Source organism: Agelaius phoeniceus, chromosome 18, assembly GCF_051311805.1.
Source record: "Agelaius phoeniceus isolate bAgePho1 chromosome 18, bAgePho1.hap1, whole genome shotgun sequence".
NCBI classification, from domain to species: domain Eukaryota; kingdom Metazoa; phylum Chordata; class Aves; order Passeriformes; family Icteridae; genus Agelaius; species Agelaius phoeniceus.
This window is the reverse complement of record NC_135282.1, coordinates 11834183-11861965: the sequence shown is the minus strand read 5'-3', so window position 1 is coordinate 11861965 and position 27783 is coordinate 11834183. Positions and strand designations below refer to the sequence as shown.

At 42.8% G+C, this 27783-nt stretch overlaps 1 protein-coding gene across 3 annotated transcripts in view; it reads left to right on the top strand.

Moving 5' to 3' along the window:
* Positions 1-27783, top strand: part of CABIN1 (calcineurin binding protein 1) — a 121537-nt gene that overhangs the window by 63558 nt on the left and 30196 nt on the right. For all 3 annotated transcript variants that reach the window (XM_077187722.1, XM_077187723.1, XM_054645692.2), the window contains exon 31: positions 26087-26250. In XM_077187722.1, the coding sequence (XP_077043837.1) occupies positions 26087-26250 (164 nt within the window). The remainder of the gene's footprint in view (positions 1-26086; positions 26251-27783) is intronic.

The following is a 27783-nucleotide window of genomic DNA, read 5'->3' as shown; positions in this document are numbered from 1 at the left end:
CTGGGCTGTGCTCAGGGGCTCCTGCAGGGCTGGGCTCTGCTCAGGGGCTCCTGCAGGGCTGGGCTGTGCTCAGGGGCTCCTGCTGGGCTGCCTGTGCTGTACAGGGGCTCCTGCAGGGCTGGGCTGTGCTCAGGGGCTCCTGCAGGGCTGGGCTCTGCTCAGGGGCTCCTGCAGGGCTGGGCTGTGCTCAGGGGCTCCTGCAGGGCTGGGCTCTGCTCAGGGGCTCCTGCAGGGCTGGGCTGTGCTCAGGGGCTCCTGCAGGGCTGGGCTGTGCTCAGGGGCTCCTGCAGGGCTGCCTGTGCTGCACAGGGGCTGGGAGAGCTGGGATGGTGTTCACAGGGGTCTTAGAATGAGGGAAGAGATGAGGATCTGACCCCATGTTTCAGAAAGCTGATTTATTATTTTATTATATATATTATATTAAATATATGATAAATATAAATTAAATATATGATAAATATAAATTAAATCTATTAATTAAATATATTATAATACTATAAAAATTAAGTATATTATATTGAATATATGATATATATTATATTAAAAGAATAGAAGAAAGGATTTCATCAGAAGGCTAGCTAAGAATAGAAAAAGAAAGAATGAATAACAAAGGCTTAGAGTCTGAGCCAGCTGACTGTGATTGGCCATGAATTAGAAACAACCACATGAGCCCAATCCCAGATGCACCTGTTGCATTCCACAGCAGCAGATAACCATTGGTTACAGTTTGTTCCTGAGGCCTCTCAGCTTCTCAGGAGAAAAAGTCCTAAGGAAAGGATTTTTCAGAAAATATCATGGCTGCAGAGCTGAGCCTCCCCTGGGGCACAGATAGCCCAGACCCTGTGCTCTGCCTCACTGCCTGCCTGGCCTGCTGCCCCAGGAATTTTAACAAGGATTTCACAGCTTTCCCTACGTTCCCCAATAATGACATTACAGACCTATTGTTCCTCATCTGGATGAGGAAACCATTTCTGCTGTGGTGAAGACATATTTGTGTGGAGAACTGCTGGGAATAAATGAAAAACCCTCCAGGAGTCCCTCCTGAGCCAAATGATTCTATGATCATATGCCTTAATTTGTAAATACAGTCAGCTGTCTAAATGGCAGATATTTTATAGTTACACTACAAGCTAAAGTTTGGAAGACTGAAAAATGCAAACAAATCACTTTTCCCATTCTCTTTTCCTTGGTTTTCTTCCTTTTTGGTCTTTGCTAATTTTCTCCATTACCCTTCACTGTATCTTCTGCAGAGCAAAATAATGTCACAGGTGTGATGCTTCCAGCACTCATCCTTGAATGTTCCTTGCACCACAGGATAAAGGAACTCCTACTGAAAAAAAATCATTGTCATACCTGCCTGCAGACTCAGGAAAGCATATTTGCATTGGTTACATATAATTCTTATTTACAGGATTATTTTTGCATTGGATATGGGAACTGGAGGTGTGTTTTTGTTCGTTTTTAATGAGTACTTAAATTTTGGACAAGCTGATTCATTAAAATGTGTAATAAGGTGATAGCCCAGCCCTTTTCTCGTGACTGAAAGTCAGTTTTGTGAAACTGAATGTATGAAAGATTAGTGACTGTGACTCTGTTGAATTTACCAAGGACAACTGTTTCTATGTGGAAAAAGGTAGCTTTTCAAAAATCTACATCTTTTAGTCTAGTAATCATGAATGTGATTGTTATATGTTATATGTCAATTGTTTTTCTCACCTAGCATGGTAAATGGCCTCCACTGGGGAAAGGGGAAGCAGGAAAGGATGATACAAGTTGTCTCTACAGTGAGAGTTAAAATTAAATGATTGCCCTTCTGACTTGACCCTTGATAGTTGTTCTTTTGTCAGTAAAATCCATTTTCCATCTTTGTCCCTTGTTTTTCCATCTGTAAAGTTCATTTCATTCTATTCATCCATCCCCTGCCCACTGATTTTCTAACATTTTAGTTGAAAGAATGCTTTCAGCAGGCCCAGAGGAGTTGTACCTCTCATTGTCTCTCACTTGCTCTCATGTGTGCTCACTCTCTTCTGCAACCTTAATACAGCTCTGGGACCAAAGGTAAACAAGGAGTTAACTGTGCAAGTGAAACTTTCATAGGGATTGGCTTGAGCCCAGAAACCCACAAGCAATGAAGTCTTCAAGTTGCCTATAAAAAGCTAGATAACTTTTTCAACCTCTGCCCAACATGTTATTTACAGTTCTTCACTCCATCCTCTTGGAAAAACAGAACTCATCAGTGAAAAATGTCCGTCGTTCACAGAGTTTTCTGTCTCAGTATATACACACTGTTCTTCCTGGCCAACTCTGCAGCCTTCCAAGGCCCAGCTAGTAAAGATGCCAATAAATCTAAATCCCTGGAGATACAGCATGGGCTTTGGAACTGTCATTTGTGCCAGTGGATATTAAACAGCTTTTTTTTTTTCCGTTCTGTTTCCCTAGGAAAATTTCTTCTTTTGTTGAGTAGATGAATTTCTAGGCAAAGGTAAGCAAGGGAGCAAATGACCCTAAAATAAATGAAGCTATTGCTGTGTGGAAGAGAGATTGTCATGGAGATTGTAGTGTTAGAGGACATAAAGCACTTTGTTTTAAACCTGGAGTTAAAAAGTCTAGCAGCAACCATTCCACCCACTCTAACCAGCATTTGAAAGGTGGAGGCTTGCTGGAATACTGTGTGATCAGTGTCCTTTTACAAATGGGTAATGAATAAATCCATGATTTGATTTTTCCATCTGCTAGCTGTGTGTCAGATACGGGTGGAAGAGCTACCTTTAGGCACTTCATGGGATTATTTTACACTTGGATTGGCTTCTTTCCTCTTAAAAAAAAAATTAAATAGGATTTTTAACTAACTTAAGATTTTTAAATACAGCTGGAGAACAGCATTTTAAAGGTGGGGATCCATGAAAGGCCTTTAAAATACATGTTTTTATATTCTATGTGTATTATATGTCTGTTTCTCAGACTAGTTGTTGCAGGTTCTTACTATGAGTTATTTCTCACAGTTTTATCATGGAAATAAATGGCAAGAACAGTTAGATCAGTGTGGACTGCTGCATAAACAAAACAAAGCAAACAAACCCAGAAAAGACTAAATCTGGAATAATTGAAGAAAATCTAAGACATAAAATTTAATCTTTATTAGCTTTCCTTTCTCCTACAAATTCCTATAGTCTCTGCAAGCTTTGCCACAGAATTCCTGCTAATATCCATGTGTGGAGTGCACACAGGAGTGTTGAGCAGGCCAATCATGTCCATGTGTCTGAAGTGGTGAACTTGGGCCTTTTGTCTTTAAATTCCCCCTTCTTTTGTTCTAAAACTGGTGGCATCACTCTGAGGAGCATTTATGTAATGAATGTGGAACCAGAATCAAGCCGTGCTCAGGAGGTTTCTGCAATTCTTCCTCCTTAGGTGAAGCTGTGTGTGATAAAGCCAAGGTGAACAGTGCTTTTTGATGAGCTGTTTCCTCCAGTTGTGTGTTCAGAGGATTATCTGATGTTTGCCAAGGCAGTTTCTTGTTCTCTACATTCAATTTTGTAGGTATTTCCATGACTGGTGGCATTGCTCTGAGGAGCATTTATGTAATAAATGTAGAGCCAGAATCAAGCCATGCTCAGAAGTTTTCTTCAATTCTTCCTCCTTAGGTGGAGCTGTGTGTGATAAAGCCAGGGTGAACAGTGCTTTTTGATGAGCTGTTTCCTCCAGTTGTATGTTCAGAGGATTCTGTGATGTTAACCAGGGCAGTTTCCTCTTCTGTACATTCAATTTTGTAGATATTTCCATGACTGCTTTTGGGGGAGATATTGGCCTGTATATCTTGCTCAGCTCTTGTCTGTTCCATATTCCAGGTATGGCACATTTTTTTTCATTCCTGTATCTTGTCTGTGTAAAAATAGCAATCTCACTCTGAAAGACCCCAAATGGCAGTAAGGGAACACAAAACCACTTCCATCAAACTGCTCATCCTGCCTTTCTGGAACCCTGAGAGAATTCTGCACCCCAGTGATGGTTTTAATTTACCTGGAATTATGGTAATTTTTAATAACTTCCATTCTTGTAGAAAGAAGAGCATTAATAGTTAAATTAGCTTTATTTTATTAAAGAAGTGCATTTAATGAGAAATATTCCAGGAATTTCAGTTCACTGGAAAAGGATGTAAGTATTTGTCATGGATAAACACTGCCTTAGTGCAAAAATGAAAACAGAAGAATGTGGGATGAGAGCAGCATGATGCAAGCCTGTGTGTACCTGTGCAAGCAAGCAGCATTTATAGATAAATATTTTTAACTGAATGGCTACAGCAGGATATAATTGGCCAAGTTAAAGAGGTTAGGATGGAGAAGATAAGATGGCAGATGATGGTAGGTGAGAGCATCTTTGTTGCTGTGTAGGCTGAGCAGTTTGCAATGGCACCGAGTGAAGCTGAAATGTGGACATTGAAGTGGGAGTTCTCTGAGTAATACTACTCCATCTTTTGGCAAAATTCCTGAAGTTAGAGGAGTAAAAATGTTGAATATTGTATGGTGTGTTATTGTTGCAGACTCTTGGGCTCCTGTGGAGGAGGTAGGATTTCCTGGCATAATGGGAGCACTTCTGGAGTTTGCGTGGTGGCTGCTGTGGAAACAGCAGGGGTGACCACTCAGACAAGGTGACTTTCTCAGCTCCTGAGAGGAATTAAAGCAAAATAGGATTGAGTGGGTGAGTGAAAGTAATGAAGCCCATAGTGGTCAGTATTTCAGCATGCTCCTCTGAACACTCAGATGTATTACTCTGATCCAGCAAGGGAGTTTCTGTAAGAGCTTGAGTGACAAATGGCTTTTTTCCAGGAGCTTTATGGCCTTTGTTCATTTCTGTTGCCCCTGCTCCATCTCCTCCAGTTTGCTTACTCACCTCCTGTCAATAAAGTTTCACAAATTTGGCTTTTTTGAAGTTTAATTTTTCTATAGGTTAGAGGAAGGAAAATCAGGAAAAAAGCCACCACAAGCTTTTTACTTGAAGCACTTCCTAGCAGTTCCTCAGAATGAATTATGAATTTTGCTGGCTATTTGGTTTGCTGACACAGTAAAAATCAGAACTGGAAACTCCTAGCTGGTCATTTTCTATTTAAATCTTTATCTCTTCAGCTGCTCCCTGTGTGTATATTCAAAGTGAATTAGCACTTAGACTATGATCTTCTGTTTAGCAGACTGAAACTAGTGGGAGTCATTAATGCAATGGCATTTTCTTAAGTATTCAGATGTTTGAGATAATTTAATGTGCTTGGTGTAAGAGCTAAAATGATTTCTGTTCACATATACCTGGTTTATTCCTCCTGACAGACTACACTAAGGGTTTAAAAGTGTGTGTTGGGGTTTGTTGCTCCTTTTTTTCTTAATTAATAGTACAGCTATCAACTACAGCATTTCAGAATCAGCAGGCTCCAGTTATTCCAGTGGTACTGAAGTGACTAAAATATTGCCAAAAATCTGGACAAATCTGAACACAGGCCAGGCTCTTATGTCCATGTAGCTCATCCATGGAGAAGTTTGTGTGCATCCCAAACTCAGTGACACTTCAGCACTGCCTTCTGTCCTGGGTGATCTGCTTAGTGTAGAGTGCATATTTTATGTTTGTAATCCATGTGTGTCAGAGCTCGTGGCAGATTCAGTGGTAAAAAAAGCTGAAATCGAATCATAAATCAGATTTTAAAGAGAAGGAGGGCTTGCAGGCCTGTGTTGTTGTATAATGAAGATGGGATTTCTGAGAATGCAGTGCATTGATTTCAAAGGAATTTTCTTGGTAGCATAAGGGAAAATACTGGTGAAGGGAATGGAAGTGTTGAAATGAAATGCACATTCCAAACACTTTGTAAGCTGTAACACCAACAATGGGATAAACTTAATCCTTAAAAATTGTATTTAGTGACACATAAAGGTGCTGTTTTCATGCCTGTAGCACAGTAGGTTTTTCAACAGGCTTGAAAGAAAAACATATGGCTTTGTTTGCCCTTAGACTGACAGCTCTGTACTAAAGGTCTTACTGAAAATTACTTACTCCCAGCAGGTTTCAGGTCAGGGTATTTTCATTGTAATTTTTTTTTTCCAATTAATAAGAAAGCAAAAGTACTTTTCTGAATTATTTATACTAAAGAGAACAATACTTTTAGGACCAACAAAAATAATACTTCACATTTTCTAGTGTTTCAAATAAAACATGCAACTATGTACGCAGACATTTTCTGAAAGTTAAGCTTATTTCAAACAAAGAGATTTTGGAAGCTTAGGCTTTTACTAAATGTTTTTTTTAAACCTTCTTTTCAATATTTAAATTGCATGAGCAAATAAGCAGCACTCTATATAGTTTGTAAACAGAACACTCAGCTATAAAAGTATTAGAAACTGACTGAAATTTAAATTAACAGCAGTGAGTGTGTTCCAGCTGGAGGGAGTTTTGGTCAGGAAACAGACTTGGGCTCTCAGCATTGCTAGGTTGTGTTACAGAATTTCAAGTGAAGAATTTTACCAAAAACCCCAGTGTTGATTGCTTTGGGGATCATCAGTGTCTTGATGTGAAATTCCAGAACAGTCCACTGCCCTTGCTGACACACAGAAATATCCACTCCTGTGCCATCAAAGTTATTATTCCAAGTTGTGCCCCTTGTCACCCAGGCACTTAGGAAGCAAAAGGATTTGAATTAGGGAAGAAAAGAGGAGACACATAGGCAGGATTTAAGTGCCTTACACATTTCCTGCCCAGGCAGTTCTCAGCCCAGCACTGAGACAATCAGTCAGTGTGACCTTGCTGACAAAGTGTGGCAGAAATGATTTTAAGCAGAAGGGTGGGTCTCCACTTGGTGAATTAGCAGTCAGTGGTATTGCTCTCTCTCTGAAATCTCTGCTGGAAATCACAGCCACTGGTTTTGGGCTGAGCATCAGGGGACAGGGCAGGCAGGTAAACCATTCCCATGTAGGCCCATTTGCTGCCTTATTTTGTCACTGTCTTCTCAATATGTCACTTCTCTCCCTTCAAAATCTGACAAGTCTCTGCATGCTTTTTGTGAATAATTGAGCCAGAGTAAGATTTCCTGCCTCTGTATGTTCTCAAATCAATAAGGTAAAGCAAAGCAAAGTGTCTTTCTTCCTGCAAACTTCTGTCTGAGAGCTGTCTGCAGCAGCAGACTGGAGCTGACAGAATGAAAGGCCCACCAGGAGATGAATCTGAAGCTGAAGTCTTTTAAGTATGTGGGCAGCAAGGTGAAGACAGCAAGACAATGAACTGCAGATTTCTGTTCCAAGTCTCCTTTCAGCTTCATTTCTTCCTATTGCTGCCTTTTGACATCTTCCTCTCCCATTTTTTCCATTTGCACTTGTTCTTTCTTCTTCCATTTGCCCTTTTGAGAACAACAGTTCAAATGTTATGTGTAGGCAAATCATTTGATATGATTTTATATTTGTTTATCTCTAGACAAACAGCATATGGTCCATCTGAAATTCCCAAAGTAATAGCTTTATCTGTAGAAATTTCTGTTCTTTAATAAATTTTTGAGGTATAAAATTATAGCAAATTCACTTCTGATGGAAAAGAGAAATTCTCCTGGAAAATAGCTATATAAGACCACAAAATTCACCAGTCTGGATTAGACAGGGGTTTCTAGGTAAATATTTCAATTTGGTAGCTATTGTTATCTTACTCTTTGCAAGAAAGAAACAAGAAAGAACTCAAGAAAATATTTGAGTTAAAGGAGGCAAATCCTGCTGCTGGAGGAATGATACTTTCTAGTTCCTGTAGGACTTGCACTGAACTGGAAACTTCAGATTACTCTTATCTCTACAAGGAAAATGAAGTCATCTATAAGTGAAAACAGTGTCCTACTTCCTTAAAAACAAGAGGTGAAATCTACCTCTGCTAAGTGGAAATAGAGTTCATGCTAGGATTTACAGTGCATATCCTTCCAACTGAAAAAAAACCCCCAAACATTTGAAAATGGAACAGAATTTCAAATGACCTTAACAAACTCATGTGCTGTGTTTGCAAGGAAAGCTGGCACCCTTATCTCAGCAGTGCAGAGAGGCCTCAATCTTTGTGAACATTCATTATTCACCCTGGAACATTTCATGGAGAAATCCCAGAGTGCAGAAGTGGAAAATCATTTCCATCTGGCTCCTTGTATTGTGGCACTGGAGAGCACATGCTGGAGCTCACATTCTGCAGGTGATTCTGCCTCAGGTGTTCATCAGACTGTTCCTGATTGGGGCTGCTTTGAAGAACCAAAAATTTTTAAACCAAAAAAAAAATTTAAATGAGGCTCAAAGTAGGAAACACAGAGTGCAGTATGAACTTGTCAGTTTTAATGGTCTTTAATGGTTTTAATGGTCTTTCTCATAATTAAAGGACAAGTACAGGACATGGTCTGAGGATTACCAGTTGCACCTAGGGTGATTGTTTTCCTTTCTCAGAGATAGTTTGCTGAGCTGAAACTATTCATTCTGAGTATTTATTTTTAAAAGGACAAATGTTAGGTCATCTTGTTGACTCTGGGCATGTTTCAAGTTCCCTGTAATTGCTCTGTCAGTCTTTTTCCCATCCATCCTTCCTTGCCAAAATGCATAAAGCCACACTGTTTTGTTCCTGTATCACCTAAATTAACTTTAAAGCAGTAGATGTTAGCTGTTTCTACAGCCCTCATTTGCACAGTGTTAATAAAATAAACAGTGTATCATCTTTTACCCTTAACCAACCAGAAAACTTCAATATTATGTCCCAAATACTGCTCTGTATAAAAGTGATGAGTGGAAAAGGTCTTTGATTTTAGGTGGTGTTGAGTCTGACCCAAGAGCAGCAGCAGGATGGTGCCAGCCACCCTCTGCAGGAGCCTGGAGCAGCCCTGCCTGCACAGGGCTGCACTCACAGGGGTGTGGGTGGTGCCTGAGAATAATCAGGGACATTTCTGACATGAGCACCAAAGCTTTAGTCCCTTTCTGTGAGCACCAGGTGCTTTTATCCACTTATTCTTCACAGCCCTCCTGAATTTGGAGCATCTCGGTAACATGTCCCATATCCAAATAATCCTGTGGTGTGGGGTTGTTCCCACAGGTACAGGGGATGCCACCTGCCCTTCATCCAGCAGATGTGTTTTTTACCTTAGGTAACTAATTTGGAATTCTTCTGCTCAGTAAGCACTGTAAGTTATGTACACCTGCACATGCAAATATTGCAAAATTCCTTCTGCTTGTGAGGGTTCAGACAACTGACTAATGTATGCTGTAGGAGTCTGCAGTGCAAACATGGGAAATACCATGGTGATTAATGAAAATGCCAGTCAGAGAGACAAAAAGTTGATAAGAAACCTTTGGAATTGGACAGAAACAAAGATAATACATGGTGAAAAACATATCCTTTTAAACTTTAAAGATAAAGAGACAATTTCAAATGAGTGAACACCAACAGTGTATTTAATTCCAGGTACAGCAACTACTTAATTTGCATAAAAAATGACAATACATAGGAAAAAGCCCTAGTGTAATAGAGGAGATAGGAGCTCTACTGTGACTAAAGGAGCAGATGAAAAAGGGCAGGTCAGAAGGAAGCTTATTTGCATGAATATATAGAAAGTAAGTATTCATTTCAGTTCTGTATTTAAAATGTAAATCTGTGCTATGCAGCCAAAAGAGTAAAGGTTAATGGATTTTTGAAGTGATAGTGTCAAAACTGTGTTGTTAATCAATAGAGAATTTGTTATTGCCTTTGGTGGAGAGATGTGAGAGGCAGTGAAGACATGGGTTATTTTAGAGAGTGGCAATGCCCACAGTGAAATCTTTAAAACAAAAGACTTAAACCCTCTTACAGTTTAAGTGGAAACAGTCTATTGTTGGTTAATATTTTTATAGGAGGTAAATAGGGTAGCTGAATTATTCTTTAGCTATTTTTTCAAGATGCTGTTAAGCATAGAAGTATGTGTATGATTTATACAAATAAGTAGGAAGTGGCAAGGTGTACAGGACTGTCAGTGTGAGAAGCTTTGAATTGCTAAGAAAATAGAAACATGAAGATGGGTAAAAAGTGGCTAAAATGATGGGAAAGGAAGATAATGTTAGCACCTGATTTTTACCTATACTGGGGACTATAGTTGTGGTTGAGAAGCAAGGTATTAAACCTGAGGTGTTAGTAAACAGGGTGGATTTTGAGTACTTCGGAATAATCCTCGTAAGTGGAAGAGGGAAAAAAACCAAACCAAACCAAGTCTGCAATGCCTGGAAAGGCAAGGAAGAGGTCAAAGCAATTGCCCTGCCTGCAGAAGTGAGAGAAAGGAGCAAGTAAAGATAAAATGTTTAAACTTCTGAGATTAAGGTAATCTCAGAGACTGGATCAGCGGCTGGGAAAAGAAGATGAGTTTAGCTGTGCTGAGCTGAGATTGAGAAAGATGTGTCAGTGAGTTTGTGAGGCAGGATTACATGGACTGAGGTTGGCAGCGGGCCGGCACACATTTGGGGTCTCTTCGTTGGGGGATTGACCAAAATCATCAAAAGCAGGGAGAGAGAAGTCCGGGGGAAACGACAAGGGGAGATCTTTTGTTTTCCCCCTCAAACAGTTTGAGAAAGGCAGAAGGATGTAAGGAAAGAAGTGACAAAGGGCTGGAGCGAGAGCGCTGCCAGCAGCACCCCGGTCTCGCAGGAGCCGGGGAAGGGACGATGTGACAGCGGCGGCCCCGGTGTCGCTGGCGTGCGGGGGAGCCGCGGGGTGGCCCCGCGGGGGCGAGCGCACAGCGGTGCGGGCTGTGCCGCTGCGGGGGCGGCCCCGCGCCCGGCCATGGCGGCAGCTGCGGCGGGGAGGCGGCCGGTGCCTCTGGGCTCGGCTCCGCTCCGAGCATCCCGGCGGGCCCCGCCGCCTCGGCGCTGCGGGCGCAGCAGCGAACCGGGGAAAAATAGGTCACGGACGGGCCTTCGGTGGCGGCGAGGTGAAGGGCGGTGAAGCGGCACCCGCGGGGTTAAACTGGGTCAGGGAATATTTCGGGAAGGTTTGGCGGACAGGTGGGAGCAGATAACTGGTTTTTATTAATGCCCGCGAACCGACAGCGGCAGCTGTTGGCTCCCTTGCCCTCAGCGGGATGGCTGCGAGCCGGGCTCGGCGGTAACCGGCACCGACATCCTCTTGTCAGGCACGGCCGGCCCCGGCCCGCAGCCTCCCGGCGGCGAAGGCAGAGGCAGAAATAAAATAAATAACTATCCGCGGCGGCAGGAAATCCGAGGTATGCGGCTTCCAGGGCTCGGGCAACTCCGGTGCGAGAGGAAGTGTGAGCCGGGCGGGGGCGGTCAGGTGGGGGCGCGGGGGCGGCGCGGGGCCCGGGCGGGGGCGGGCGCGCTCCGGCTCCGCGGCCGCCGGGGAACTCCGGCGGAGCCAGCCCGCGCCTCGGTGATGGTGAGTGCGGGGGGCGGCTCGGGGAACTTCCCCCGCGGGGAGGCCGGGGGCTCCGGCGGGGACGGATGCGGTGCTGGAGGAAGTTCGGTCTCTGTGCCCGCAGCAGCACGAACAGCTGCCGGCTCCCCCGCGCCGGAGGGCGTTCCTCGGCGTGCCGTGCCTTTGCCCTTTCCCGTTCCGCTCGCCCGCGGGCTCTCCGAGCCTCCCCTCAGGCTGGCCGTGACCTGCGGGGAATCCCTTCCCGGTGCTGGGCGGGCTGCGGGCGCCGCTGGGCTCATCCGAGCTGGAGGGAGGGAGATGAGATCTGATGACATTTGCCGCCGTGGTTGGGAAATACTTATTTCATTAGTTCGGTTCGCCTGCGGTTAGAGGCTGAACAGAGCTGCTTTGCTGCACGGGAAAATCCTGAGGGCGATGGGAAACGGAGGAGTCGAGAGAAGTTTGGAAGGGGGGACGAAAGGGTGAGGGATTTTTGTTTGATTCGGTCTGTATTGTTTGGGATTTCTCCTTCCTCCGCTCTCTGGGTGGGATGAATTACTTAGCACCCTCATTCCTAATCCAGCCCTAAAGCTTGCAGGGGCTTTTCGGTCGGGTGGCACCGAGCACAGAGCAGCCCAGCTGTGCTCTCTGTGTGCGCTCCCTGCGCTGCTGCCAGAGCCCGGCGCACACGGGAGATTCCCCTGCTCAGCGGTGACCTAACAGCAAAGCCTGTTTGTTGTTCAGTGTCTGCTTTGCATGAGCCACGATGCTGTAACAGTTGCTGCTTCATTCAGCTAAAGAGAGAGAGAGGATAAGAGGATTCCAATTTAATTAGCAGTTTGTTAAAACCAGTCAGCTTTGTCTGGTCACATGTTTATAATTTTAGAACGTATGTCTTAATTGCAGTAAATTCTGGTGTTGTGCATAAAGCAAGTGCCACATGCTGTTTGCGGCATTGGCTGTGGCAGCTCCACGATTCTGGTTTTTTAATTTACTGCAGCCTCTGTTTGTTTGAGCAATGGCAGATTTTTGAGTGTGCAGGGGGCATTTTGCATGAAGCAGATCTAAGAATTAAAGCATATGCTGTAGAGGTTTTCATTACCCAGGGAGCTGCAAGTTGTGTCCCTTCTATTGGAGCATATTCAGGTTGACATCTTGAATACCCAGATACTGTTTTCAGTAATAGCACTGTTGTGTGTTTTTAGCATCTTTATTGGAGTCTGAAACACTCTAAATGTTGAGGCCTTCCTAACTCCTCCTCCCCCTCAATAATTACTCTGGTTGTTCTCAAATAATTTCTGTCTCACAGTATCACTGAAATCAAACACTGTGCCCTGTCTGCTGAGCTGATACTGCCATGCCTTGTGTCAGACTGAGCTCTTGTGATATTGCTGCTGGTCGAGCATTGAAGCTCCCCTGTGTATACTGTGATTTATGTTACTGTAAATAGGGTAATTAAATTATTGCTTCCCTGCAATGGCTTGCTCCTCTGGTGTTACCAAAGATCAGTTAACTTTAGTTGGGGTGCTAGGCAGGCTGCTGTTTACTTGAATTAGGCATTTCCACTTACTCTTACAACTGGATAAAGAGCTGCTTTTGTTTTTCTGAGGAAGTCCTGGCAGTGTCTGAAAGCAAGACAGCATAAGGTGTTAGCACACATATGTGTCCTCCCCCGCAAAAAAAAAAAAAGGTAAAATACAGAGAAACAGTTACTGAAATTCTTTTTTGTTGCATGAATTCCTGTATCAGAGGAGAAAAGATAATTTGAGATTAGCTGTGGGGTGCATAACAGAAAGAGATTTTTTTACCTTTTATAGCCGTCAGGATTCCTTCAGGGCCTCCACTTGCTGGACAGAGAAGGGAAGTGCTCTGTGGATGCTGCTGTAGGGGGGGAAATGAGATAATGAAATTAATTACTTGTCAGCTCCTAATGGCTTAATTGGAGGCTCTTAATTGTTGAGGATGAAATGTGCAAACTCACGTAGAGCTGTAGTTTTTGGAGAGGAGTATGTCTTCCCCAAGGCTTCACCCACTGCATGTGGCTTTTTCTGGTTCATAACCTCTATTATGGAACATTTGTTTCTTACTACCTATTTCAAATAAGCTGCTCTTCCTGCCCTGAACTTCAGCTGACAAAATGTTTGAACTCCAGGATGTGTATTTCTGTCATTCCTAAGCCAGTAGGAAACCTCAGGCAGAGCTGGGACCTTCAAATACGAATTAAGTCATGTGTTTACAAACACAAGTCTTTCTAGAACTGCCCTTAGAAGAAGGAGCAGGGAACCCTAGTCAGATCTTAGAGAATTCTGGTTTGAAAGGTTTTTCTGCTGGCTCCTGCTGTCACTTTACCTCTGTCAGAACACAGAGGAGTTGAAATGTTTGTTCCTTCTGCTTTCCATTGCTATTTTTCTTCTCAACATTGACAAAAGATTCGAGTATTTCTGCGTGCTTCCAGATTGTGTGCACATACCAAAATACCAGCCTGTCATGGAACATGCCATTCTTGTCACTTTGCAAAAGTGTTTTCCAATAGTGAACAGTTGAGGATATTTTTTAAGTACTATTCCTGGTATGTATTGCATTTTTCTATTTCACCTTGGTTGGTAATGCTTGTTTATATTACTGCTTTTAAAAGTACTGACAGTTCTTCATTTAAGTTCCAATATGCAGCTCTCCTAATTTTTATAAATAACTTCACAATCTATTCAGTGAGGTTTACTGGCTTCTTTCATAATCTTGATTTGTTGTTAAATAAGCTGCAAAAGCCCCTACCTATGTGGGTTTTGAAATCTGTGGCTTATAAACTAAAAATTAGACTTATAAACTATGAATGTATGGTCATAGTAGCTTTAAAGAAAATTGCCAGTGCCCAGGCAGAGCAGTTGTCACACATGGATTTGTCACTTCTGAGCAATGACGTGGCCCCTTCCTGACCAAGTTTCAGTATGTGCTCTCCACAAACCTGATTTTCTCTTGTGTCACCTTGAACTTGCTTTACTTTTTCCTACTTAGCAGGGTTAGTTGAGAAAAAGCTACCCAACAGGTCACTGAGGAGAAATGTTCTCTTTTGAAAAGTCCCTGAGTGACCCCCAAAGTCAGGCAACGTGGCTGTGTGGTCACTCACAGAACTCTGAGGTGAAAGTGGTGTCTGAAAAATGCATCTTAGCAAGCAGGCATTTTAAGGAGGATGTTTCTGGGTAATTTTTATGAAGATGTAATTTTTTATCAAGATCAAATTAAAGTGAAGTCTTTTCTCTACCAGGATCATCACTTGATTGTATTTTATGAGCTGCCATCTGATGCTGCTATAGAGGGTTTTCTGTTTTCAAAAATGGTGATGGAAATTAGTTGCAAGCATTTTCTGGACTTTTTGATTTGTATTTCTTCAGGCTCAAAGATCTCAGCAGGATCTCCTAATGCCATGGATTCTAGTGATTTGGTACTGACAAGAAAGAACACTGACTGCTTTATCAGTATTGTTCTCTGAAATGATAGCATTTTCCTCTGTGCTGCTGATCTAACCCTGCAGCTTTGGATATTTTCTGAAACTTGGAGTTTCACAGTGATATAGATGTAAAATGTAAAGGTGCATATGTCACTTTTCCTAAGCATTTTATGAACATGCTGAAATATTTTGCAAACACTGGGATTTTATGGACTCTCATCTTGATATTTTACTCAGTGTTTCATTATGTAGAGGAGAGTAAAAGCTGAAAGTCTGGGCTGTCAGTGCAGGGATGCTGCATGTCAGCTGTTGGGTGGGAGTGGGCAGTTAAGCATTTTGTTTGTTGAAAAGCAAGGGATGTAGGATGGAAGACCAGTTTGTGTTGGCATAAAAACTGGAGTATTTTGGTAAAATAACTTTTTAGCACTCTGACAGCCTAGTTTAAAATACTCAAAACCAACGAGTCTTTATGTATTGGATAATCAGTAATTTACATCTAAAACTTGGTATTTAAGTGGGTGAAAATGCATTCCTTCAAATCCTTCAAGCCTGAAGAGTTTCAGGCTGAAACAGTAGAAGTGACATTCTGTAAAAGCAGGAGACCCTTCCTGCAGTATTACAGCACAAGGAATCTCTGAACAGCTCTTCATGTTAATTCAGAATGTTAATTCCACATTACCAGTGTGCTGAATCTCAGCAATTAGCACAGCACTTCAAGTTACCAAGTTCTTGTCCTCCTTTCCCTTGTGGAACTGTGTATACTGCACTGGATGATGGAGGCTGTGTTAGGCTGTAGTGCCAAAGCAGGTTTTTAAGGCAGGAGTGTTGTCAGAATAACCTCAGCAATGCTCTGTGCCATGCTCACTGTTTTTGGGTGCTACAAATGGTACTCAGAAATGATAGCTGATAATTCTGAAGCCATTTTCAAGTTTCTTCAAATTAGGCTGAGGTACAATCACAGAATTGTAGAATCACAGAACAGTTTGGGTTGTAAGAGACTTTTAAAGGTCACCCAGTCCAAATCTCCTGCAAAGAACAGGGACATCTTCAACCAGATGAGGATGTTCCAAGCCCTGCACACTCTGACCATGAATGTTTCCAGAGATGGGGCATCCACCACTGCTCTGGGCACTCTGTGCCAGTGGTTTGCCACCCTCATTATGTAATAAGTTTTTCATTATATCCTGTCTAGATCAACCCTTTTTAAATTTAAAACTATTGCTCCTTGTCCTGTTGTGACAGGCCCTGCTAAAATGTGTGTCCCCATTTTTCTTAGGCCCCCTTTGAGGCTTTCCCAGAGTCTGAGCAGTCCCAGCTCTCTCAGCCTTGGCTCCCAGCAGAGCTGCTCCAGCCCTCTGATCCCCTCTGTGGCCTCCTCTGCACCCCTGCAGTGGGTCCAGGTCTTTGCTGAGGTGAGGGCCTTGGGGCTGGACACATTATTGCAGCTGGGGTCCCCAGGTACCCTTGCTCCCCCAAATAATGGCAGTTACAGTGTCTGGACACTGCTGGCTGCCTGCTTTGTATCCCCTGGGGATCCTGGGACACTCACTGTGCAGGCAGAAGTGTTGGGGTATGGGTGAAAACAAAAAATATCTCACAATCCTTAAACTTGCCCTTCTCTGGGAGCCAACAGCTGCTCCAGCACTGTGTTAACCCAAATTCTGGGGTTCTGCAGCACCTCCTTTAGGGGTCAAACTGAGTGCTGGGGCTCAGCCTTGGTTTGCCACTGACAAAGTTTCTGGTTGTCATTTATGTCCCCTAACGTTTGCCATCTTTTATGACTTAGCCATCATCCTTTGTGTTGAAAGGCAATAGTAATTTCTAGTTTGTAATTCATCTCATCCTGACATGGAGCCTGTAATAGCTCAGGTGAGCCCCATCCCCTAAATGCCTTTTCCCCTCTGTAAAATGTTTCTGGGTGCTACCATTAAATGTCTGTGTCTGTATTAGAGATGTGTGGAATCAGATTAAATTCATGCCATGTGTTGTCAAAAAAGTTGAACTTTGCTAATGTCCTCAGGGGGCTGGTGCAGAAGCCTGCCCATGGATGTACCAAGCTTCTTTCATGGCCTTTTAGTGCCATTTGCATCTCATGCCAGGCAGTCTGCTTGTAGCAGATCCACAGCAAAGTTCTTAGCATGAAAATCCTCTTCATTCAAGGAAAGGCTGTCTATTAGGTGAAACCAGAACCCCTGACACTGTCTAGATGTGCCCTGCTCTCCATTTATTTTGGTGGTATAGAAGTCTTCCTGTATCTGGCCCCAAAAATTGACTAAAGAAATTCAAAATTTTGGTAAAGGATTTTTTCCCATCAAAGTTTCATATTCTTTCATTAGATTTCTGCATCAAGTTATTTGTGTGTTACAAGATTCAGAAGCAGTCTGTGTTCTCTGGATTTCTGTGCTTTATATCCTCCAAAGGAAAAAAATCCAAACTCTTTCATACATGACATGAAACCAAAATGTGCCTCAAAAAAGGGAACTGAAGTAACAAAGACAGAATCTGAAATTCCAACATGGGTGAGGAGAAACTCCTCAGTGTTTTCTGTTGAGTCTAAGTCTCTGGATGACTTCTGCTCTTCTGCATCCCTTTGGTAACCTTGAATTGTCTGCAGGACACAGTGAATGAAACTTAACTGTTGGTAATTTAATTCCTAACCAATCCCTTTTTTTCTCTCCCCTAAAATACATTTGGTAAAAGGGAGCAGCTTATAGAGGAACGATGATAAATGTACTTAAGTAATTTGTTCCAAAGTCTTTTTATCAGTAACTGACCTTCCAGCTTGAGAAGTTGTCCAGCTGTCCAGAAGGGAACCTTTGTTAATGCTGGCAACAGAAAAGAGGGGGAAAAAAAAAGTCAATGTTCTACAGCTTTATCTTCAAATCCACTTTTGCTTTAGCACCCCAGATCTGCAGGTTAGAGGAAAAGGGACTGAAAAGAGGGAATTCTTGGAGTGTCCTGCAGAAAGGCACTGAAAGGTCTAGCAGCCTGCTGGTGTTAACCTGGAGAAGCAGTGAGGGAGCAGCCCCCTTCACCCAGAGCATGGGGCATTGTGCTCACACTCCTGTGTTTGCTGCATTTTCCTCTGGGTGCTGCCTGCTGCAGAGCTCCACAGGGATGCAGCTGTGGTATTGTTTGAGCACAATTGCACCTTCAAACCAAGTTTCAAGAGACTGCTGTGTTGCTTTTCCTTTCTTTCTTTGTCTTTCTGTCATAGCCATGCAGTAGAATAGTTTCTTTATTTCCTTTGCTTACAGTCTAGTTAGCTGTTTCCCTTTAAAAAAAAAAAAGTGACGTGACTTTCTGTTGACATGGTTGTGAAATCACATGGTACATGGGAACCATCAGAGTAAAAACTCCTCAAGCCTCCTGACTGGGTGAACATAAACCTCCAGATTCTGCCTGGCAAGTGGCCAAACCCAGAGCTCTGCAAAGGCCATCTCTGGGCCTCAGTTTCTGTTTCATTAATTCCACCTGAACTTGTAACTCATCTTAACAAGGCATTTCTGCTTTTATTTAATCCTTATGCAGCAAGGAAATCATTCCCTTTCCCTGCCTCCTGTGTGGATGTCCCTGACTCATGCTCAGTCTCCCAAAGTGGCTGTGGTTTGGGTGTTCTTTTCATAGGGTTAAAACCAATTTAAAGTCAAATCAACTGTAAAATGATTGTTCTGGAAATTGAGAAGTCTGAAATTTAAGACCCTGCAAATACTTTGTATATTGAAGAGAGAAATAAGGAGGTGAAAATTGTCCATTATGTTTCTTTATCAGCATATGATGACTGGAACATGTGGAGCACTTCCATTTCTCAATATTTTTTCATGCTGCTGTCTTGCTGAAATAAAGTTACAGAATTCCACAGTTCTTCCAAAATGCATACATGCTGTTTATTCCTTTCCAAGTGTGTGTGTATTTAAAAGATAAGAAAATGACAATATTTGCCTTATAGACTAGGAATTGTAATCCTGCTTGTTCTTGACTTACTGAAAGGAGGTTGCTGCAGTTTTGCCTTTATTTCTGTTTCCTTTGCCAGGCTGATAAACTGTAATTTATGTATTCTCATATTTTTAAATACATTCTGTTACTGTTCTATGTAATAACTACAGTCTGGAAGAGTTGGTAGGATTTTCCTGAAATCAGCTCAGCTACAGTAAGCCAGGGTTGCTCGATGGCACAGGCCCTGCAGATAACACTTCTAATACTCTGAATACTCTGCTTGCCTTTCTCAATACTTGTGTGCCCACTTGCATTCCTGTTCACAGAGGCAGAATTGTTCCATTACAGGCTGAATAGCAGTGGGGATGAAGTGAGGAATTGAGGAAGAAAAATAAGAGAATTATCTGTAGAAAAGAAGAAAAAAATCAGGTGACAGAGGAAAATAATAAGAGATATGAGATAGGAGATATGTTAAGGTTGGTTGAGAAAAAGTGGTTTAGAAATGTGCTACATGGGGGAGGGGGCAGTGGTTTTAATGGTTGTGCTCAGGGGTGGCAGGAAGTTGTGAGTGGAGCACTAAATAAAGCCCTGCTGGCACAGGAGGGTGGGGACATTCACTGGTCTGTGCTGGACCTTCCTGACCTCAGAGAGAGAGCTCTCAAACCCTGTGTGCTGAATCTGTTCAGCTTGAACCACAGTCCTTTCCTCTGCAGGCACCCACAGCAAGACAATGAAATTAAATAAGTAACTAAGACAGGACATGAGTAAAACTGGTGGCATTTCAGTATGTTGTGCTTAACCCTATATAAAAGCAGGGACTTAGGAAAGTGGGAGCTTTCCAGGGATTCTACAGCTGTGCTTACTTCAACTTCATGATTTTGAAATACCATGTAGATAGTTACATTATTAATTGTTGCCTTCCCTGCACCACTTAATTAGTTATATTGCTAGTTTTGACATACTTTTTAGCAATCTTAAAATAATATTTAAAGTGTTTTTACTAAAGGCTCTTAGCAGGACATTACTGAGACTGACAAATGAGGAAATGTTTGGTTTTGGCTTGTGCACTTGCAATCCAGTTTGTGCATGTAGTGCAACTTGAACTTCCAGGACCCCTTGGGAAAAAAAAAAAAGGGGATGAAAAATAGGGAATTAAGTAATGGGAAGTCTTTATTTGTATTAGTGTGGGGTTTCTGTGTTTGCTTGTTATATGTGAATTGGATCATGTGAAGCATGACTTGCATTTCTCCATTTCCATGGAGCAGGGAGAGAGTAAAGTTTGATCAGTGCTTAGAAAATGGCTCAGCCTGGAGCTGTGCCTGGCAGCAGCAGCCATCCCCAGGGAGCTTTGGGCTTTGCTGGGATCTGTCAGCCTCTCCTCCTCAGAGAGGCATTCCTAAACCCCAGGGAATCCCCTCCCCTAAAGTTCTGGAGTAAGCAGCATGGAGGAATAATAAGCACTTCCTTCCTTGCTATTTTCAGTGCCTGAACTAGAAAGTCCCAGAGTTCTGCAGCTCTGCTCCCAGCTCCTCTTTGCTCCCCTCCTCCCGAGCCTGCAGCTCTGCAGGGGGAGGCACAGCCCCAATCCCAGCTGAAGAACAATTGTACAAGTGTCACCAGGATTATGGCAGCCTGGCTCCATTATTCAGCTTTCTATTTAATGTCATGTTCAGTATTAAGTTCTCTGCAGGGTTTTCACTACTCCCAGATTTATTTTTTCCTAGCAGTGTGTGTCAGGCTTCCCCCGCCCCCACTGTTGCAGCGGGTTTGTTTTGCCAGGAAGGCATGGAGAGCAGCCTGATGTTTTGGATCCTGAGAGGCATTTTGGGCTTGTTGGAAGTGGCTCACTCCTTCCTCTGGTTTGGTGTAAACAGCTCTGCTGGCTGTGGCTGCAGGGAGGAGAACCTTTCAGCAGTGGCAATGGTGGCCAGCAAACACGAGCGGGCGTTGGATGTAAAATCCTTCCTGTGCCCAGAGCTGGAGATGTTTTGGCAGGTACCCTGAGTGGCCAGAACCAGCTACAAAACCTTTCAAAGAACTGGGAATTGTTGGCACAAGGATCTGCTCTCTTCTGTGAGTGGACTTTGCCAACAAATCTCAATTTTCAAGTGATGATACAAAAACTTCAGTTGAAGTGAATAATAGTTCCTGGTCTTCTCCCCACTTGTATCTTTACAGACTTTGCATTTGTACCTCTCTTAAGCTTTGTTAAAAGTAATAAAAGCCTAACACTGAGCTTCTTAAAAAAAGTTTCAGTGTGTGTGATCTGAATTTGGAAGTATTCTTGAAGTTTATTGATATTTAGGAAGGAAAAATTAATACCTGATGGGCTTTCTCTTTGAAAGAGATTTAAACAAGACATTCTGTAGTTTCTGACTGAAATCACAGTCTTAAAAGTTCCATATGACTCACAAAATGAGCTCTGATAAACTCACTTTCCCCTCAGTGTTTTGCATATTGCTTAACACAATCTTAGTGATGGAATGAAGATTGCTCTGGTGGCAGGTTTCTTTCTGCTTTTGCCTCCAGGCTGCCTGTGGAACATTGGACCCCTATCTATTGATGTTTTGCATTTATGAAGCTGCAAGTCAACACATGAAAAGTTAGTGACTTTCCTTTTAAAATCAGTCCTACTTTTGTAATTGCAGTGAGAAACCTGACAGCCCTAATGTGAGTTTTAACCTCTTCTAATGTGCCCTGTTGTGGAAGACAGCAGCATTCTCCAAAAGATACAACTTTGTTTCTATCTGAGGGGCTTTTTCCTGGGTTTCTGGATGCAGTTTGTATATTCTGGCATTAAAAATGGCTCTAATACTAAATTGTTGTAATTTCCAGGCTAGCATTAAAATGGATACATGGGATATATGAGAAGGAGCTGCAAAATTATTTCCAGCTAATTCCAGATACAATATCTGATCCAAGTGATCCTCCTGATTCAAATGAAGGATGAGATAATGCTGAAAAAGACCAGGAACCTACCTACACATTGGCAGAGTTCCACTCCTACAGTGTGCTGGAGTTGACCATAAATTGTTTTGTGTAGTTAAATTGGCTAAGTAGGTTGTTGCAATGTGGTGCCATTATGAGGCATTCACTTGTTTTGGGATTTGGCAGGAACCCAGTTTACATACGTGCAGAGAAGCAAAAAATAGCAGCTCCAGAATGTGTGTTTCATCTGTGGGCTGAAAGGAGAGCCATTGTATGGTTTGGAGGAAGAAAAAGCATCTCTGTTGAAATAGAAGCATGTGCTGGTTTACAGAGCTGTGCCCTGCAGGATCTGTGGGAGCTCTTGGCCACCAGGCCATGGGAGGTGTTTGTGGACACTGCTGGGAAGGGGAGGAGCAGTGCCTGTGCCTGGGGCTTGGGCATGGTGCTGTTTTAGGTACAGTCTGGAAAAGGGAAGCTACAAAAAAGAGCTTGAAAGAAAGCTTCAGGGAGCAAAGAGGAAGAACAGCTTTATTGTGATCACTAGGGACTAAGAGTAGAGAGCACGAGGAAAAGCAAGAGCAAGAAAATTTGGCAGATTAGTCTGTGCATTATATCCAGTTGAAGTCACTGTTTTCCATGTAAGAACACTGATATTAAACCTCTGATATTTCTGTGTTGTTTTTTCCTAAGTTCCTATACATCTTATGGAGTGGAACTAGAGATTCTCTGCAGACATGCAAGGGAAAGGTCCATTTTACACAGGGGGTTATGGATCTGCTTTTCTGGTCAAATGTCATTTATGATTGCAGTAATCATTTTCTTTTCTTCCACTTTGTATTAAGTTCTGAAGAGTTTTGATCACACTGAAAGTAAAGCTAAACAAATTGAAGCAAGACCTTTAAACAAAGATAAAGGAGTAAATATTTGTATATCCTGCTCTCTGAACAGGTTTGGAAAGCCAAACTCTTTTCCAGTCAGGTACTCCTATCAATGAGACTGTTCTTTTCTGCCTTGTCACAAAATTGTTTACATGATCAGAGGATTTTCATCTTAGAAAGCTGCTACAGGAAAAGCTTCAGAACCAAATAAACCACAAGGGAAGGGTTTGCAGTGATGCAGCAGCAGTTTTTGTGAATGATCATAACCTGAGTCCCATCCTAACATGCAAACATGGTATCATGTGCAGTTCATTTTTTTAGGTGTGGTTGACTAGGGTGCTGACAGCATCCACAATAAACACCTGAAAACAATCTCAGTAGATGTATTAGACATGGCAAAATCTGAGCTAACTAACCCTAATTCAATTATATTTGCTATCAGCCTCCAGCTTTGCTCCCCAAAGATTCCCTTGTCCCAGAAATTTAATTAGAAGGTTCAGGATGTGTGGCCAAGTATTTGAATCTGCCACTTGAAAATGGATTCTGCTGAGGAATCTAATTCTTCCTTTTGGACTGGTTAGTTCACAGTGAACACTGATGACATCAAGGCTCTAACCAAGTTCCTAAAACATTTAATAACAGATTATTTGAAGATAGAAACTTGCTGTGACTGCATATTAACAGCTTTCAGGCCAGGAAAACTTACTTCAGGTTACTCCTTATTTTTTATGGTTAGTTGAGCTTTGACTTAGTAAGGTGTGTTCATTGACACTGAAGAAAAATGCACAGTATAATTTGGGCTTTGCTTGCTTTTCCTTGGAACAGTTCAGAAGCATATTTAGAAGGTGTGCTGTGGCTTCTGTGAGCCTTGCTGCTGGCAGGAATCAATTGACTTCTAATCCATATCTCACTGTCTGGAGGAGCTCAGCTTTTATCTGTCCCTTATTCCCCTGTCCCTCTGTGAAATTCCACAGGCTGCAGAATCTGCCCCTTATTTTCCCAGTTGTGGTTTTTTCAGTAGGATCCCTGTGTGAAGGTTTCCCTTTTCCCCCTCTGCAGCGAATCTGGTTGGGTTTTTTCAGTTGGATCCCTGTTTGTGAAGGTTTGGTTGTGTTTTTTCCAGCTCGATCCCCATTTGAAGGTTCCCTTTCCCCCTCAGGCAGTGTTTTTTCAGTGTGATCCCCATTTGAAGGTTCCCTTTCCCCCTCAGGCTGTGTTTTTTCCTGCTGGATCCCCATTTGAAGGTTCCCTTTCCCCCTGTGGTTGTGTTTTTTCCTGCTGGATCCCCATTTGAAAGTTCCCTTTCCCCTCAGGCTGTGTTTTTTCAGTGTGATCCCCATTTGAAGGTTTCATTTTCCCCTCAGGCTGTATTTTTTCCAGCTGGATCCCCATTTGAAGGTTCCTTTCCCCCTCTGCAGGGAATCTGGTTGTATTTTTTTCAGTTGGATCTCTGTGTGAAGGTTTCCTTTTCCCTCTGGTTATGTTTTTTCCAGCTCGATCCCCATTTGAAGGTTCCCTTTCCCCCTCAGGCTGTGTTTTTTCAGTGTGATCCCCATTTGAAGGTTTCATTTCCCCTCTGCAGGGAATCTGGTTGTGTTTTTTCAGTTGGATCTCTGTGTGAAGGTTTCCTTTTCCCCCTGGTTATGTTTTTTCCATCTGGATCCCCATTTGAAGTTCCCTTTCCCCCTCAGGCTGTGTTTTTTCAGTGTGATCCCCATTTGAAGGGATTGATTCCCTTTCCCCTCAGGCTGTGTTTTTTCCTTCTGGATCCCCATTTGCAGTGTCCCTTTCCCCCCCTGGTTATGTTTTTTCCAGCTGGATCCCCATTTGAAGGTTCCCTTTCCCCCTCAGGCTGTATTTTTTCCAGCTGGATCCCCATTTGAAGGTTCCCTTTACCCTCAGGCTGTATTTTTTCCTGCTGGATCCCCATTTGCAGTGTCCCTTTCCCCCTCTAGCTATATTTTTTCCGTGTGATCCCCATTTGCAGTGTCCCTTTCCCTCTCTAGCTATATTTTTTCAGTGTGATCCCCATTTGCAGTGTCCCTTTCCCCCTCTAGCTATATTTTTTCAGTGTGATCCCCATTTGCAGTGTCTCTTTCCCCCTCAGGCTGTGTTTTTTCCTTCTGGATCCCCATTTGAAGGTTCCCTTTCCCCCTGTGGCTGTTTTTACCAGCTGGATCCCCATTTGAAGAGATTGATTCCCTTCCCCCCTCAGGCTGTGTTTTTTCCTTCTGGATCCCCATTTGAAGGTTCCCTTTCCCCCTCAGGCTGTATTTTTTCCAGCTGGATCCCCACTTGAAGTTCCTTTCCCCCTCAAGCTGTGTTTTTCCAGCTCGGTCCCCATTTGAAAGTTCCCTTTTCCCTCAGGCTGGGTTTTTTCCTGCTGGATCCCCGTTTGAAGTTCCCTTTCCCCCTCAGGCTGTATTTTTTCCAGCTGGATCCCCATTTGAAGGTTCCCTTTCCCCTCAGGCAGTATTTTTTTCCTGCTGGATCCCCATTTGAAGGTTCCCTTTCCCCTCTAGCTATATTTTTTCAGTGTGATCCCCATTTGCAGTGTCCCTTTCCCCCTCTAGCTATATTTTTTCAGTGTGATCCCCATTTGCAGTGTCTCTTTCCCCTCTAGCTGTATTTTTTCAGTGTGATCCCCATTTGCAGTGTCTCCCCCTCTAGCTATGTTTTTTCCTGCTGGATCCCCATTTGAAGGTTCCCTTTCCCCTCAGGCTGTATTTTTTCCAGCTGGATCCCCATTTGCAGTGTCTCTTTCCCCCTGTGGTTGTGTTTTTTCAGTGTGATCCCCATTTGCAGTGTCCCTTTCCCCCTCTAGCTATGTTTTTTCAGTGTGATCCCCATTTGAAGGTTCCCTTTCCCCTTCTAGCTATATTTTTTCAGTGTGATCCCATTTGCAGTGTCTGTTTCCCCCTGTGGTTGTGTTTTTTCAGTGTGATCCCCATTTGCAGTGTCCCTTTCCCCCTCCAGCTGTGTTTTTTCAGTGTGATCCCCATTTGCAGTGTCTGTTTCCCCCTGTGGTTGTGTTTTTTCAGTGTGATCCCCATTTGCAGTGTCCCTTTCCCCTCAGGCTGTGTTTTTTCAGTGTGATCCCCATTTGCAGTGTCCCTTTCCCCCTCTAGCTATATTTTTTCAGTGTGATCCCCATTTGCAGTGTCTCTTTCCCTCTCAGGCTGTATTTTTTCCTGCTGGATCCCCATTTGAAGGTTCCCTTTCCCCTCAGGCTGTGTTTTATCCAGCTTGATCCCCATTTGCAGTGTCCCTTTCCCCTCTAGCTATATTTTTTCAGTGTGATCCCCATTTGCAGTGTCCCTTTCCCCTCAGGCTGTATTTTTTCAGTGTGATCCCCATTTGCAGTGTCTGTTTCCCCCTGTGGTTGTGTTTTTTCAGTGTGATCCCCATTTGAAGGTTCCCTTTCCCTCTCCAGCTGTATTTTTTCAGTGTGATCCCCATTTGCAGTTTCCTTTCCCCTCAGGCTGTATTTTGCAGTGTGATCCCCATTTGCAGTTTCCTTTCCCCGCAGGGCATCTGGCGCATCCCCGTGGATGAGATCGACCGGCCGGGCAGTTTTGCCTCTCATATGAACCGCTCCATCGTGCTGCTGCTCAACGTGCTCTCCCAGCTGAGGGACTACAGCACCCTGCTCAAGGTCTCCTCCATGCTGCAGAGGACCCCTGATCAGGGAAAGTACGAGAGGTTTATTTCATTTGAAGCCATTTGTTGTAAAGCTTTTCAGTGGGTTTTGGTCGCTGTATGACTGTTTTATTTAAAGCTGGTCTTTGTTTAGGGAAAAAAGTCTTGAGACAGATTCCCTTGGGAATAGAGTGGAATTGTTGGTTTTCTTGGCTTTTACAGAGATGGGGTAACTGAGAGGAGTTTTAAAAGATTTTATTATCTGTCTCAATGAATAGTGAGACAAAAAAGATATAAAACTCAACTCTATTTTATCAAAAACTAACTTACTTCTTAATTACAATACTTTATAAATGTTTTTCAGCTTATTGACTTTTACTACACAATACTGTTATTACTTCTAATACTATTATTATTTCTAATTACCTATATTTTTCCCTACGTAGTTCTACTACAGTGGATCTTTCACAATTCTAATTCTCTAAAATATCTAGTCCTTTTACAAAACCCTATTTTAAAACTTATTAAAACTTGCTTTTAGTTCAATCTTTCTCTTAACAATGTCATGTCTATTCCATAATAAGTCAACACACTTTATCTCAGTGTTTACATACAGATGTGTAAGACTGTGTGAGCTTTCTATCAACAAATCCATTTCCCACAGGCAACCATGGTTAATTTTTCTCAAGATTACAATTCTATAAAGTAGCCTGGAGTTTCTCTGCCTTTCTGCTGAGACTCAGAGCAGCCATGGGGGTGCCTAGCAGGCTCACAGAGGTGTGCTGTGTCACGTGGAGGGATTCTCTGGAGGAGCAGAGGGTGGCTGGGGCACCCTGTGCTGGCCCTTGCGTAAGAGGCGCGCGCGGCGCGGGAGGTCAGGGCCCAGCATCCTGCCTTCCTGTAATCCTTGATGTCCTGAACAATGCCTGTGTGCCTCTTGGCAGCTGATGCTATTTAAAAAGCTTATCCTGTTCAGGGGTGATCTAATTTTAATTGCATTAACCTTATTTAAGAAAAAAGAAGCTATTAGTGTGAGCTATATATGGACTCGTATCAATGGGAAGACCAAAATAAACATCCAAGGAAAACACTGAGGTAAAATTCTAGTAGGTTGTCCTGTGGGAAATGTTGAAATTGGTCTCTGGCAAATGTTTAAGAAATGAAACATGAATGATTGATGGCAAGAAGTTGGAGGCATTGAAGGTTTCTTCATGTGTTTTTGAGTGTGAGTGCATGTGAATTTGCATGGATTGTAGTGTGGCTGGGAATATGTCACCCATTGTTCAGCAAACTTGAAGCCAAAAATGCTTTGACTTTTAACATGTCAGAAGGACTGAACCATAGAAGGTTTCAATTTCTGTCCTAAGCAAACCCATAGCTGTACTAAAAATATTATGTTATTTGTAAGTCTAGACTGAATTCAAAAAACAAATAATTTGACATGTTAGATCAGCCAGTGCCAGCCATGGTGAGGTGCAGTTGTTAGAGGAAATTAGAAATACAGATAATTCTGGGTGTGTCTGGTATATGCCTGGAACAACCCTATTTTTAAAAACATGGTTGTTTTAGTTATTACTGAACTAATGA